The 15,615-nt window shown below is 39.6% G+C and overlaps 1 protein-coding gene across 2 annotated transcripts in view; it reads left to right on the plus strand.

Moving 5' to 3' along the window:
* KIF6 (kinesin family member 6) overlaps positions 1–15,615 on the plus strand; it is a 477,193-nt gene that overhangs the window by 360,811 nt on the left and 100,767 nt on the right. For both annotated transcript variants that reach the window (XM_020999471.2, XM_020999469.2), the window contains exon 15: positions 389–444. In XM_020999471.2, coding sequence (XP_020855130.1) covers positions 389–444 — 56 coding nt within the window. The remainder of the gene's footprint in view (positions 1–388; positions 445–15,615) is intronic.

A 15,615-nucleotide genomic window follows, 5' to 3' on the forward strand; every position in this document is an offset into this window, starting at 1 on the left:
CACAAAAATTAAAGAAAACCAAATATTAGGCATTGCAGATTGGAGTTCCACTAAGAGTCTACCAGACTAAAAAGGCTCACCTAGAAAAGATTTGTTTTTACACAAGTTCTTGAAAATGGATTCTTCAAGCCTAAATCCACTAAAAATCCTATAGAGGAAACCGTATTTACTAACACTGGCCTAGGATCCCCTTCTAAGTGTACTCATATCACAAGGTTATAGTATTTTAGGATCACAAAATATACTTGTTACATTGTAGAGTTATATAGAAGAGTAAAAATGCGTATTGTTCAATGCATTTAATTAATACAAATTATGTGTGTTGTTTCAAACCTCTTAACTAAGAATAACCAAAATATAATAAAATATTTACTTCATTTTTTTCTAGATTTTCTGAAGCAAAGGCCTTAGGAGAAAGTATAAATGAAGTAAGAAGTAAAATTGGTAAGAAGGTTCTTATGTTCTATTAAACTATTTTTAATAGACCTTTTTCAGGTGAAAATCAAGCCATAATACACCCCAAAATGAACATGGCCTTAGTTTTTTGAATGCTCTTACTGAGGTAGGGAGCTTTGCAAAGACTTTTCCAGCACCATGAATATTACATACTCCTCTCAGCAACCATCAGTTTTCAGATAACAGATGCTTCAGTAATCTTATTTCCTATGCCACATTACTCTCACTCTACATAAGTTGTATATGGTAAAAAGCTGATTTTTAAATTGTCTGCATTATAGCATTTGCATGAGATGGGTTTTCTTGTTTTTCTAGTATTTTCCAACAGGAGCTTCATTGCTCATAATTTTAACCTTACAATCCAAAAATTGTTTTTATTAAATATTTTCAAGTGCTTTGCAAGTATTTTTACAGTGTCCCAGAACTGATCCATCCTGCTGCCCATGGCAGGTTTTCAGGAGCTTTGGCACATAAAGGTGGGCATTGCTCTGGGGTAGAACCAGACCCAGAAGAAAACATTCCTAACTGGCTGGTAACACAAATTGCTGACTCAGAACTCTTCATCCTTGGGCTAAATGTCATTAGAAAACTATGAAAAGAGTGAGTCTAAAAGCAATCCTAATAAAAATATGCCCTCATATCTTTTTTTTTCAAAAAAGAAAATTCTATCTTTCATACGGAGTGAACGAATACAACAGGGACACATTCATGGACAGGCTTGCAAAAAGAAAACCTTTCTCCCCATCACCTACTATCCATGTTATCCTTATGCTCTGGACTGGTGTTAGTAGTACACCATGGATTTAATAGTTTTTTACTCCCTACATTCTGCTATCCCACAAGGAAAAGGAGAACTAGACATGATCGAGGTGATTCTATCCTTTAGATTCTCCAGGGGAACAAAAGCCCTACAACGCAATACGGTTGTCTTGCTCTAACATTGCTAGGAAACCCCAAGAACACATTGAATTAATTTTTTTCTGGGAAGCATGAAATCCACATTCTTATTCCTGACTCTCAGGCATCAAAGCCCCTAGATATGAATGAGCCACATGATGGCAACTAAACTCCTTCAAGTCTGACATCCCACTCAACAGTCTCCAGGCCCCAAGGTAGTCAGACAAATGCTATGTGAAAAAGCATTGCATTCCTGAGAACCTAGGAGAGATCCAGACCAGCAAAAGCTATTTAGGGGTGCAAGTGTGTGGGTGTATGGGATGGATGTCAAGTAGAGGCAAGCTGAACTTTTGTTGGACCAGGTTCTGGGCATTAAGCTATGGTGGCTCCTTCAGGAGGAAAGGAGTCCTTTAAAGGACTGGTTTGGTGCAGCAGCTTGGCACTGGTGTAGTGCAAAACTAAGCCTCGTAACCACTCTGAGCCTTATGTGGGTATAGAGGGATTTCATGCGTGCCAGGAACTTCTATGATGGCTCTAACTGGTCCAGAACTATCCTAGCTTAGAGGAGAGGAAATGGCCTCCATCAAGGCAATAACAAAGAGATGGGAATAATATCCGGTCACCCTACCCCACAGAGTTGTTAGGGATAAAACTAAGATGATGTGTGTGGAATTGCAAAGTATAATACCCAATACCAAGATGAGGTGTCATTAATAAAATAAATCAAGATTTGGTTCTTTGAGGAGTAATGATGATGCTAATATACACCTCCAGAGATGATATTCTTTGAATACAGACTGAAGCATGCAATTTCTTCACTTTCTTGCTTTCATTCTTTTTCTTTTATTCGAGTCTTCTTGGACAAAATGACTAGTATGGAAGTGTTTTACATGATTGCACATGTATAACCTGTATCTGACTGCTTACCATCTCAGAGAGGAAGGAGGGAAGGGAAGAATGGAGAGATAGAATTTGAAACTCAAAACTTTTAAACAAATGTTAAAAAGTTGTTTTAAAATGTAATGGGGGGATATATTAAAATAAAAAAAAGAAAGAAAACATATTTGGTTCTTTGAGAAGCCCAGTAATCTGTAAACCAGAAAAAGCTGCTTCCAATTTGCGAATTAAGTGTATTATTTAATGAAATGTATTATTATATAAGGCTACTTAAGTTGGGGGGGAGGGAGTTCTGAGTACAGTGGCTTAATGACACATTCTCCAGAATTCAGGATTATGCTCTACTTTGCTAGGACACAAAAGGGCAGATTCTCCAGAATGTAGACCAATGATGCAATTAGTTTTGCTAATGGGATAACTTAAGAGTTATTTAATGTTGGGTTTAATGGTATGCTACACAAGCAGAGAGTAACCAGTGATTTCAGTTGATAGAGTGATGTGCTAATGAAGCTGAGACCATGATGTGTTTCATTCTGTTCCCAGTCAGTCATTCCAGTGTTGACCAACCACGTGATAGACTTGTGCTGTTAGTCACAAAAGGGTCCAGGCAAACCAATGTAGGTGAATTAGTGTCATCTTATCTCACTTCTGGGGGAAAAAAGTAAAACTGTTTAACCTATAGTCTATCTCTGTAAGATGCCTTGTGTCTTAAGATAATATATTTATGATTAAGTGTATATAAAAGGGGATATATGTATGCAGAATTCCAGGGAATCACTTAAAAAGTTTGGTTTCCAAAGGTATTTATACCATTTCTGGGTATATTTTTCCTAAGGAAAAATGAAGTCAAGTGGTGTTTGCTGTCCCAAAAAAGTCATCTTTTCCTTTTAGTAGATCCAGAATCATTTAATCCTCTAAGGAACCTAGAAGGAAGGGCTCTATAACCATATGGGAGGAGGTACTGACCCATTGGCAGAATTGCTCTAATGTGTGTCTTTATTCATGGAGACAGTTTTAGGGAGGTAAGATTGCTGTGCGTGGGATGGTGACTCAGCTCCGGTCTGGGATGGCGACACATCCTGTCTCTAAGTCCTGCAGAGAGCAGGAAGAATGCCAAGGAGTTTACAGTGGGAGCAGGCCTGTGGAGGTTTCCAGTGTTAGTGAGACTGGCATTGTCAAAGGAAATTAAATTTACTTTTCTCAACCATGTCGAGATTATACCAAATCAACCAAACATATTTAGGATTCAAATTGCTAACACCATTTTAGCTCAGTTGATTTTTTTCCCTTGAAATTACTATCTAGATTTGTTGCCTTTTTAGATTCATTCTCAGGCTCCATGAGGGATATTGTTTGAGTTATGAATAAAACTGGTCTGTGTGGCCATAGAAAGCAGTCACACAGATAAGTCTGCCTTATATGATATAAACTATGTTGTGTGCATGTTCATACACATGCCTTCTAGTAATCATCTAAGTTAAGAGTGCCAGAGAAGCCAGTACGGCAAGGGAAAGGGAGAGAACAGGCTTCATGAATAGTGGTTTGGGGTATTGGTGTAGAACAAGCTACCCCAATACATGTTCTAGCATCAGTGTTTCTACTAGTGGCAGTAAAGCTCTCCTGTGGGCTGTCACTCACTTCCTGTCAATGTAGTCCATTCTTTGGGATAGGTCATCATTAAGAAGCTTTTCTTTACATTATGCCTAAGTTTGCCTCTTTGCAGCTTTGAGTCATTGCTCCTACTTCTGTCCTTTGGGGACAAATATCAAAATAAGTCTAATCCCCCTTTCACATGACAGTCCTGCCAATATTTAAAGGTTGTTATCATAGCCCTGTTCCTGAGCATTCTGTTCACAAATCTAAACATCCCTAGTTCCTTTGATCAACACTCATCTGGTATGGTCACTAATCTGGTATGATCTCAAGGCCTTGCACCATCCTGGTGGCCCTCTTTTGGGTGAGTGAGAGCAGCTAGTAATTAAGAGAAAAGTTACAAAACCAAGCAAGACTTCCTAAGGGGCAAGTTGTCTCTGACTTTGATTCTAAATTCCAAAAGGGAAAAAAAATCCAACCCAAAACATTAAAAGAAACAATTTTTTTTAAATTTTTCTCTGGAACATTGAGATTTGGAAAAATACCTTCCCAGGACTGGGCCTTCATCAGTAAGGTTTAATGATGTGTCAAATGGACACCTTTGTGTATTTTTCCTTAGTTAGCTTGAACCTCCTTTAAAATTAACTTTCCTTCATATCCTTTCTAAGTTTGCTCTTGTTCGATATCCTGTCATCGTGATGATGACCAGAAGCCATCTGAATACTTTTGGCAAGGCATACAAACCCAGATACAAACCCATATTCATCTCTCCACTTAAAAAAGAATATAGGAGAGGATTCTGGGAAGATGGCAGAGTAGGTCAGAAAATTCCAAGCTCTCCAGATCTCCCCCACAAACAAGACAAAGTAGTGCCTCAGGGCAAACATAGAGTGGTAAAAATAAACAAGAGTTGGGGCAGAACAGTGGTCCTCCTGAGACAACCAGAGAAGATCCAAAGAGAAGTCCCAGGACCAAGGTTTGGTGCCTGTGAAGTATAAACACCTCCAGGCTAGTTCTGCTGAAATACTAAGTGTCAAGCCCTGGGGCTAGCTGAGCTGGGAGGTAGCCTCTGCCCCAGCCAAAGGAATTTTCACCTCTTGGACAGTGTGGGGAATCCAGAGTCTGAGCCAGGAAAGATTGAGGGAACTTCTGCTGAAAAGGGTCACCAGGCCCAACTGTGCTGCCGAGATGCAGCCTTGGGTGAGAAGGACCATCGCTCATCCAGTGATGCAGAAGCAGTGGGGAGGGGAAGCAGTTGGCTATACGTACTTACTAGAGAGTGGAGTTCTTGGTTTCAGTTCCAGGCCAGAGGGGAGAACTGAAGAGGAACCTGAGGCCAGAAACACCATCCTCCATACCCTAGGGCTAGAGGTGATTGTAATAATAAGCTGCTACAAATGAAAAAAAAAATGAGTAGGCAGAGGAGAAGGAACCCAATTACAGAAATGGGAATGGAGAAGACTGGGGTTCATCTTCAGAGGAGGATCCTGATGCAAAAAAAGCCTGTCCTACCCCAAAGAGAAACATCAAATGGCCATCTGCACAAGAAGAATTCATAGAAGAATTTAAAAAGACTTTAAAAAACAAATGAGAGAAATAGAGGACATTTTTTTAAAAAAAATAAGAATGATCTAAGAAAAACAAGAAGATTATGAAAAGAAAGTCAACTAACTAGAAAAGGAAATCCAGAATCTTAAGGAAGAAAATGACTCCTTAAAAATTAGAATTGGTCTTGATAGACTTGGCTCTTCTCAGCAATACAAGGATCTAAGACAACTCCAAAAGACTCCCAATGATTGATTAGAGAAATGCAAATCAAAACATCACACCTACCAGATTGGCCAACATGACAAAACAGGAAGATGATAAATGTTGGAGAAGATGTGGGAAAATTGGAACACTAATGCATTGTTGGTGGAGTTGCAAAACAATCCAACCATTTTAGAGAACGATTTGAAACTATACTCAAAGGGCTGTAAAAATGTTCATACTCTTTGACCCAGCAATACTTCTAGGGCTATATCCCAGAGAGCTCATATAAATGGGAAAAGGACCCACATGTACAAAATATTTATAGCAGCTCTTTTTGTGGTAGGCAAAGAATTGGAAATTGAGAAGAAGGCTATCAATTGGGGAATGGCTGAACAAGTTGTGGTATATGAATGTAATGGAATAGTATTGTGCTATAAGAAATGATGAAAAGGCTGACTTCAGAAAAACCTGGAAAAACTTGTATGGTCTGATGCTGAGTGAAGTGAGCAGAACCAGGAGAACATTGTACCCAATAACAGCCACGTTGTGTGATGACTAATATTGATAAACTTAGCAATACAAGGATCTAAGAGATCTCCAAAGGCCTCATGATGGAAAATGCTATCCACAAAGAAGAAAGAACTATGGAGTTTGGATGCAAATCAAAGCATACTATTTGCTAGTTTTTTCTTCTGTTGTGTTTTGTTTCCTCTTTTTGGTGGTTCCTCCTATTGGTTCTAATTCTTACTTACAACATCACTAATATGAAAATATGTTTAATAGGAACATATATGTGTAGCCTATATCAGATTGTGTGCTGTCTTTGGGAGGGAGGTGGAGGGAGGTGAGGAGGGAGGAGAAAAAGTTAAAACTCAAAAGCTTATGGAAGTGATTGTTGATAATTCAAAATAAATTTTTAAAAAAGTTTTTAAAAAAAGAACAGCTTTTATTTAAAAAAAAAAAAGGCTCACAGTGGAAGATGTTATCCACATCCAGAGAAAGAACTATGGAGTCTGAATGCAGATAGAAGCATACTATTTGCTCTCCTTTTCCTTTGTTGTTTTGTTTTATTGCTTCATTCTTGTAGTTCCTCCCATTAGTTCTAATTGTTCTTTATGTCATGACAATAGGAAAATATGCTTAATATGAATGTATAAGTAGAGCCTATGTTAGATTGCATGATGTCTTGGGGGAGAGGAGAGGGAGGAGGAGAAAATTTAAAACTCAAAATCTTATGGAAGTGAATGTTGAAAATTAAAAATAAACTAATTAATTATATATAAAAAAAGAAAATTAGAAGTGGTCAAGGGGAAGCCAGTGAGGTTATGAGTCCAAGAAATAATAAAACAAGATAGAGAGAATGAAAAAATAGAAGAGAATGTGAAATATCTCATAAGAAAAACAATTGATCTGGTGAACAGATTAAGAAGAGAAAACATAAGAATGAGTGGATTACCTGAAAGCTATGATCAAAAAAAGAATCTTGATATAATGATACAAGAAATATTTGAAAAAAAAATTGTTCTGAAGTGTTAGAACAAGAGTGGGAAGTAGAAATAGAAAAAAATCCACCAATCACTACCTGAAAGAGATCCTATGAAGAAAACCTACAGGAATATCATAACCAAATCCCAAAACTCCCAGTTCAAGGAGAAAACATTATGAGCAACAAGTAAAATAGAACGTAAAGAGAAAGGGAGGTACAGGTGACTGACTTTCAGGCATGGTGTCATGAGATATCTATGCTTTGGTGGGGTCAGCATGTGTCAAGGATCTTGGATTAAAAAATAACTTTGTCAGTTCACCTTAGATGAATTCCTACCTCCTATTCTTCTAACTCCTATGATTTCAAACCACCAGCTACCCAAGGGAAAATCCTTTTCCCCTCTAACTAAAAGCTCACTGCCATTTGGCTCAGTCATATCTCTCTAGGGCTCCTTTTCCCTACCTTCTATCATTCCCTCTAGAACTTGCACTGTGTGGTTAACAAACTCCCCACAATCCTTAATCATTTCTTTTCATGCTCCTTCATATTCTGGTAATAAGTGAAGGTTGACTTTTCCCTGAAGGCATCATATTTGTTGTCACTTCTTGCTGTAATGGCCACTTCTTGCTTCATATACCCCATCACACAGGGCTAGCCAAAAAAAGTCAATGTATTTCCTTGCTCAATGCTGCCATTTTTAGAACCTCTTTTCAACATTGTGCTGCTTATCATTTTCTTCTTCTTTGGAGTTCATCCCATCTGATCATTGACTTTATAACTGTTTTCAATTATATAAAATGGTATTACATACAGAAAGCACAAAACAATTGCTTTTCATCTTTACACAGAAGCAAAAATTAGGAAATTAGTTTAAACTATGTTAGGAAATTGTTGATCAAAATAAAGGAGTCTTTACAAAATGCGATTAACCACTGACACTAGCTACCAAGAGACAATTTAGAGACTACATCTCTGGGAAGCTACCATTTATCTGGGTATTGATCTTGAAGTAAAAGAGGGAACAGCTGACATGCTAAGATACCTTTGGTTTCTTTTCTTGCACTACATTTGTTTAGGTTGTGATTTGCTTTACAGAAAGCTGGGTGTCACTGACACTGTAGGACTTTCACCAAGATATATATTGCTGTCACTGTGTGGAGATCAGATAAAACCATGGTCAGATGCAAGTTAGAGGGTAGTCTAAAAAAACCTTGAAACCAGGAGTAGCTACTCAAGGGAAATATGTCAAAGCAGACCTGGGGAATCATAGATTGTTAGACCTATAAGAAACTTTAGAGAATATCTAGTCCAACAACCTGATGAGGTTGACTTTGTTCAATATCCCACAGCTAGTATTCAGATCTGCTGACTTGAAGATCCTTATTCATTCCAGTATACCCCACTTAAGGTCCACTTGGTGCCAGGCAGAATTCAGGTAAAGACAGAAGCCCTAAGTGAAGACGCAGGTGACTGTGGAGGGACGATGATGAGGAACTGTACAGTGGTCCCAAAGACTGTCAGTCAATAAAAAGAAGAGCAACAACCTAGACCAGTGCCAAAAGAAAGTAGAGACAGAGCTGGGCATTTCCCGAATCAGAACTGTTAAAAATCATGCTGCAGCAAACTAATTTTAACTCATGACATCTTATGCTTTTAACTCATTAACATGTGTTGGTTTGTCCCACCACCAAAAAAAAGAAAAATACTTGTAAGTAAAATGCAAGGAAATCATCTGTTTGAGAATTGCCCTGGGTCTAGTTGGCCACTTTGGGTGGTATTTTAACTTTCCAGCAGATAATTCAGAGCCCCCAGGATATATATATATATATATTTTTAGTAAAGACAAGCTTATGGTGGATTGGGGCATTCAATTTTTCCCAACTTTCTGTGCTTGATATTGTAGATAAGGCCACAGAAAGCAGCCTTCTCTTTTGTCCAGGTTGTTCTCACATAAAGCTGAGCCTTAGGTACCTATATACCATGGCAAACATGATGACATCTATCAGACACAAGAGATCAATTCAGTGAAACTAATTCATCAAATCACCCATTGCAGTTGCCTTAAGAAACTTGGCTTCTTATTGTGGCAAATTGTATTAAAACAGAATGCACAAAGAGTGAATTGTTATGAAGTAAAAGGAAATAGAGATTTTCCTGATTGGTGTGCAGTGAGTGTAGGGACCCACAGAGGGATAGCACTATAATTATTTTTTATAAAATGCTTTAAAATCAAATTCTTCCACCATATCATAGAGCCAAATTTAGGCCTGTAGGTGAGTATTTATTCCAAGCACATTCTAAGGGAAATGTACAAAGGAGGAAAAAGGAAACAAAATTTCTTCCCTTGACGTGCTGCTTTTCATCCAAGGATTTCAAAGCACTTTGCCAATGTATGCCGTCATCTAGAGAACAGAATAACCCTGCAGAAAAGCGTCAATTTCTATATAATACATGAATCCCCTGGATAAGGTAAAGAGGGGACAGATGGAAGTATATTTTAATGTAATCCATCAATGCCAAAGGCCATCTATGCACTATTGTAGAAAGTTAAGTTATCTTTAACACCAGTGGCAAAGAGCTGTGGTTTTTTTAACCTTCCTAAATTGCCTAGGGTGGGGAAGGGGGTAAGAGAATTTAGCTATAGTTTCCTCCCAATTCTTGGCTGCAGCTCTAAACAACAAATGCGTTTCATTGTTTTCACCCTGATTATGAGGGAGAATAATCGTGGTGTTCTTTGTGCCACTGGGGGACAGATCTTGTCAATGGTGGGAAGAATGTTGGGTGACTAGGATTAGCGATTATTTTGTTGTTCCAATTGTCCGTTTTCTTTAAACATCAAATGGGCCCGGCTACTGTAAACCACAGCTAGACCCAAGGAGTGTATAACTACTCCTACTCAGCAGGATACACTGCCCTAGGGTGGGGACAGCCTCAGTTTATTGCTGGTGTCACACAGTAAGTAACATGACCCTGGCTCAAAACTTGCTCTCTAATACACAGTCTATACCACAGCCTGTGTAAGCTTGTCTAAAAATACACTTCTGCAGGCACAGCGGCACAATTTCCAAGCAGGGCTGGGTTGGGTGAAACTTGAGAGTGAGATTAGAACCCTATGCTAAGGCTTTTGTGGTCCCCTTCAGGTGTGTGTAGGCCTGCTTTATGGGATTATGGGATTCAAGAGGAACAGGAATTGATAAGCATGGACAGTCCCCATCATAGTATGCATGTTATGAGCAAGGACCATGTACATGCAGCACCAGGGAGACAGGCAGTTTGGGTGGCAATAGACTCTTGGGCAACAACCATGGAGCAGGCTCAAATGGGATAACTGTGGGAAGAGGAATTTTTACGTAGCATCATTAACATGAAAGCTGGTTAACAAGCAGTAAGCTAGAGCTGGGGGACGGCAGGGAACACGCAGAGGTAGCAGAGTAACTCAGGGACCAGCTGGCTGGAATGGAAACCCTCTGTGGATCTGAGCATAGGCTTACAGTCAGCCTGGGAGCCAGAGTCACCATGAGCATCAGGTTTGACAAACCAACCTATTGTTTGGTTCCTAAATATTTACCAAGTACTTCTTTGTGTTTATAGCTATACCAGGAAAGGGAAAGGAAAGAAGCATTTATATAGTGCCTGCTATGTGCCAGGCACTGTGCTAAGTGCTTTTACAAATATCTCATTTGAGCCTCACAACAACCCTGAGAAATAGGTGGTGTTATTATCTATGGGGTATTATGAGGGATAAAGCTACTATGCCTAATATATCTCGTCCTCTGTATATAACACTTATCTTGGGGCATGTAGGTGGTGTAGTGGATAGAGCACCAGCCCTGGAGTCAGGAGGATCTGAGTTCAAATCCAACATCAGACACTAGCTGTGTGACCCTGAGCAAGTCACTTAACACTGATTGCCTACACACACACACACACACACACACACACACACACACACACAAAAACCCCATAACATAATACTTATCTCAAGTTAGGGTAGTGACTAGAGGAGCAAGTGAGGGAAGACAAATTGAATCCAATTAGAATTAGGCTATAAACTCCTTGAAGGCAGGGCGTGTCTTTCTTTTTTGTATTGTTATCCCCCCAGGCTTAGCATAGTGCCTGATGCATAGTAGGTGCTTAATAAATGTTATTGACTTAATGATAGAATAACCAATGTAGTGCAGTGTAGTGGAAGTCAAAGGAAGAAACAGTTTCAGAAAGGATAGAAATAGTCATTGGTGTCAAAAGCAACTGAGCAGTAAAGGAGAAGGATGGAGAAAAGGCCAGTGAATTTGGCAACAGCGTTCAGCATAGCATGTCATAATCTGGGCAACATGCATTTTTTTGTTCGCTTGGTTTTTCTTATGTGGAAATAAACTGCACTGTGTGGTGACATGTCAAGAAGTGGCAAGAAGGACATCAAGGACGTGTATGACCAGAAAAGGAGGCAGGCTCAGCATGTAGCAAGAGTGAAGGATAACTGATGGACAGGCCTCTTTGCTGCCCTGGTATCCACAAAAATGTTGAAAGAACCAGATGCCTTAAAAGCTTTCCCCTGTGAAGTATTTATGGGAAAACATGGACAAGAACTGCACATGATGAGAAAGCATAGATGGGCTTCAGTCTACACTGGCAGAGAGAAATGATTAATTAATTAAATTAATTAAATTAATTAAATACCGAAGTATCACTTATATTCCCTGAATATTCTACCATAGGTGGTGATGAAAAAATAGTCTGAGATTAATACTATTCATTGGATAAACCACATTTTAAGTGAGAATTAATTATATACATTTTTTTTTAACTAGAAGGAAGACTAGCTGGCTTCTGAGAATAGTACTTTCAAAGCATCTCTTACATCTTTGCCTTCTCTCTCTACTCACATAGCTATTACCTTAGTTCAGGTCCTCATCACCTCTTTTTGAAATATTTCCCTGTTCCAGTTTCTACAATCCATCTTCCATATAGCTATCAAAATAATGTTACTCCACCCGCTCAAGAACCTTCAGTGGCTCCCTATTGCCTCTGATATAAAATACAGACTCCTTAATTTGGTGTTTTAAGCCTTTCACAATCTGACTCCAGCCTACTTTTTCAAACTGATTTCACATTACTCCCTACATTTCAATTAAACTGTCCTACTCTCTCTTCCCTAAACATGCCATTCCACCCTCCACCTCCATACTTTGGCACAGGCTGCACTGCTATCTTCACTACCACCACCATCCCGCCAGGCCTGTGGTTCACTCCTGCCCCATTCTGGTTCTTGGAATCCTTAGCTTCCTTCAAGACTCAGCTCAGATGAAAAGCTTCACGAAGCCTTTCCAGACACCCCCCCCCCAGCTTCCATTGCTCTCTTCCTTCTCAAACTATTGTGCATTTATATATTTTCGTGTTATCTTTCCTCATTTAGAATGTAAGCTTTTTAAGAACAGGGATTGTTTTTCAAGCTTATCTTTGTATCCCCATCACCTAGCACAGTGCCTTTCACATTGTAGGCATTTAAGAAAAGCTTGTTGTTGTTAAATAAAAATGTCATCAGTCATCTGAGAGAGAGTATTTCATTACCCTAGTGGGGATAGAAGCCAGATTGCAAGTTGGTGAACAAGGGGAGTGAGGCAAGAGGAAATGGAGGCAGTAGGTACCAAATACTCACTGAAAAGGTTAGCAGTGAATGTCAAGAGGGAAATAGGATTGTAGCTCAAGACAGCAACAAGCTCTTGCAAAATATTTTGGAGATCAGTACCTTTTTGAAGGCAGAAGGGAAGGAGCCAGGGAAGAGTGGGAAAGATGCTGCAAGTGCCAGGAATAAGTGATGAGGTCCCAGCCTCCGCCATGGATATATCCTCAAGGGAAAGGGAAAGTCTTTGTTGGCTCAGACATGTGACAGAATTGAATCTAGGGCAGCCAGCTCTCCGTTGGTGTTCTAGGAGTGAGGACCTGCCCACGTGGACACATTTGTGGGTTATCTTCCTCGGACTTGCTGCTTACAAGCAGAAGGCAAAAACATACTTGAAGGAAAGGTGTCTCTGGACTAAGAACCATTAACTAGTCAACATTTATTGAGCACCTACTGTGTGCCAGGTACTATGCTAAGCTCTAGGGGTACCAAAAGAAGCAAAAAAAAAAAAAACAGTTCCTGCCTTCAAGGAACTCACAGCAAGTTTGCATGGCTTGCCCAGAGTCGCATAGCTAGTATGTGCCAAAGGCAGGATTTAAAACCTAGCCAAAAAGACATTTACTACCTATGTGACCTTGGGTAAAAATTTAACCTTTCTAAGCCTCAGTTTCCTTATCTGTAAAATGAGTGGGTTGACTGGATAGCTTCTGAGGAAGATTTCTGATCTTAAGTCACAGGATAGGGGACAACTAGCATAGTGAAGGCATTGGAAAATCAATGAATAATAAGAGAACATTTAGCAAGTTGTCTGGAAGGCCCAGAACACAGAAGAGGAATAAGTTGATGGTGGTAGTGATGATCATGATGATGCATGAAAGTATTGCCAGGCAGCAGCATCAAGGTCCTGGATGAGGACAGCTAACTCGAATTTTTAGCAGCTCAGGATGGCACAAAAGAGGCTTCTGAGCAGGAGCAACGAAAGCAATGATAGGACTGAGTGATCCAAGATTGGGAACTGACACAGCAGAGGACACAGGAGTCTAAGGTGGGGATAAGTACAACATCTCACTAGCCAATAATGGAGTTCAAGCTTGTACGGGAAGTCAAGTGTTGCCAAGATTGGCACATGGTCTGGGTGAAATGAGAAGATAAAGCACAGTTAATCCATATGACAGAGAGAGAACAAACAGGGGTTATGGGTCAATCATTTGAGTTCTGACTGCGCACCCTAAGAGGGATCACTGTCAGTGATATCATCTCCAAATATGTCGGACAGTGAACTAATCATAGACTTCTAATAACAATCAGTGTGGTTCTAGCAAGTAAAGAAGATGGACAATGCTGAGATGCCAGAACTGGTCTTTCTGAAATAAGACTTTGGTAAAGGAAAGAATTTTCCCCTCAAACCATAATCTGATGCACACTTGGTGAAAGCAGTCAAGCAGTAATGAATTATTTTGGACAGGTTCCGGAGTCTGAACCATGTGGCTTCTCCCAAACTCAGCATGGCCAATGAGGGAAAGAGAGTAGGGGGTGGGAAAATGCTATTGTTCAAAGTATTGGAGAAAGAACTGCAGCGTGGGTCCGCTAGTTTACTCTCACTTCCATTTGACCAGTATTTACCGAATGACACTGTAGTAGGTACCGTGGGGCATACAAATATGAACAAAGCATTCTCTGTCCTTGCCTTCAGTTTGTCTCATAGAAAAGAAAAGATAAATACCCAAATAATTAGAATAGAAGGCAAAATGTGGCTTCTTTGGGTTACATCTGTGAATCCATAGTCCTCCATTCAGATTAAAAAAAAAGTGTAGACTACCTAGTGAGGGCCTCTTCAGTGAATTTATACAATGTTGAAAACGATTCTTTATTTCTTAGAATTCCTTTTTGGGGATTTTATCACAATAAACATATCTGTCACTTCTCTGGTCAAACCAACAAAATCTGTTGCAGCTGGTCAGCTGAAAAAAAAAACCCTCAGGAAATTTGCAGAAAATGGATAGCAGAAATTATAGTTTATCTCTATTCAGCTAAAGGATAGTTTGTTTATCCATCAGTCTTTCTCAATATAGCAGCTTTCCAGCAAGATTGCCTTGCCCCTGCCAGCACTCTCCTGCTTCCTGAAATGGCAGCCTTTTATTGAAACTTTACTTTTTTGCGAAGTCCCACATACTAGGTACACTGCAGAGTGATTGAAACAGACCTCAAACCCTGCCCTCAGGGGACTCCTAATACACACTTGAAACCAACAGAAGTGTTTCCCCCCTCAAATGAGACTAGTATGCCAACCCTAAAGCTGTTATACTGGGGGAGGAAGAAAGGGTGGCAGGATCACCTATCCTGACCTTTGACACTGTACCAAATGAAAATTGGTGATTAACTTGTGATCATGGTAACAGTGACCAAATACATAGTACTGGATGACCCAGAAGACACAAGCAGCAGTAAATGGTTATTCTTAATTTCTGGAGAAACTGAAGCAGTAAGAAACCATACCCCCATTACACAGAACCTGGTCACAGAATCACAAAATTTGAGAATTGGAAGGGACCTCAGTAACCATCTAATTCAAGTCATGACCAAAATATAATCCTACCCACATATAATCCTGGATCCAGACAGCCCTATTCTCAATCTGATGATGTCTGTTCATAGAAAAGTTGAGGTGGGGAGGGATGAGGAGGGAGGCTCCTACCTTACGTGGATGATAGACCAGGAAAACTAGCCCTGATCTGCATGCTCAGAGCCATAAGAATTCAGCAAGCATTTATTAGGCATCAAGCTTTTAAAGAATCAGGCACAGAGTCTGATAAAAATTAGGCAGTGAGCCCAAAAGAAACTTAATGTTCTCTGTATCTTCTTTCCTCTTTTATTTAGTTTTCAGGGGATAAGCTAACTGAGGGAAACCTTAAGT

The sequence above is a fragment of the Phascolarctos cinereus genome, unplaced genomic scaffold (assembly GCF_003287225.1).
Source record: "Phascolarctos cinereus isolate Bilbo 61053 unplaced genomic scaffold, phaCin_HiC Scaffold_5;HRSCAF=322, whole genome shotgun sequence".
Classification (NCBI taxonomy): Eukaryota; Metazoa; Chordata; class Mammalia; order Diprotodontia; family Phascolarctidae; genus Phascolarctos; species Phascolarctos cinereus.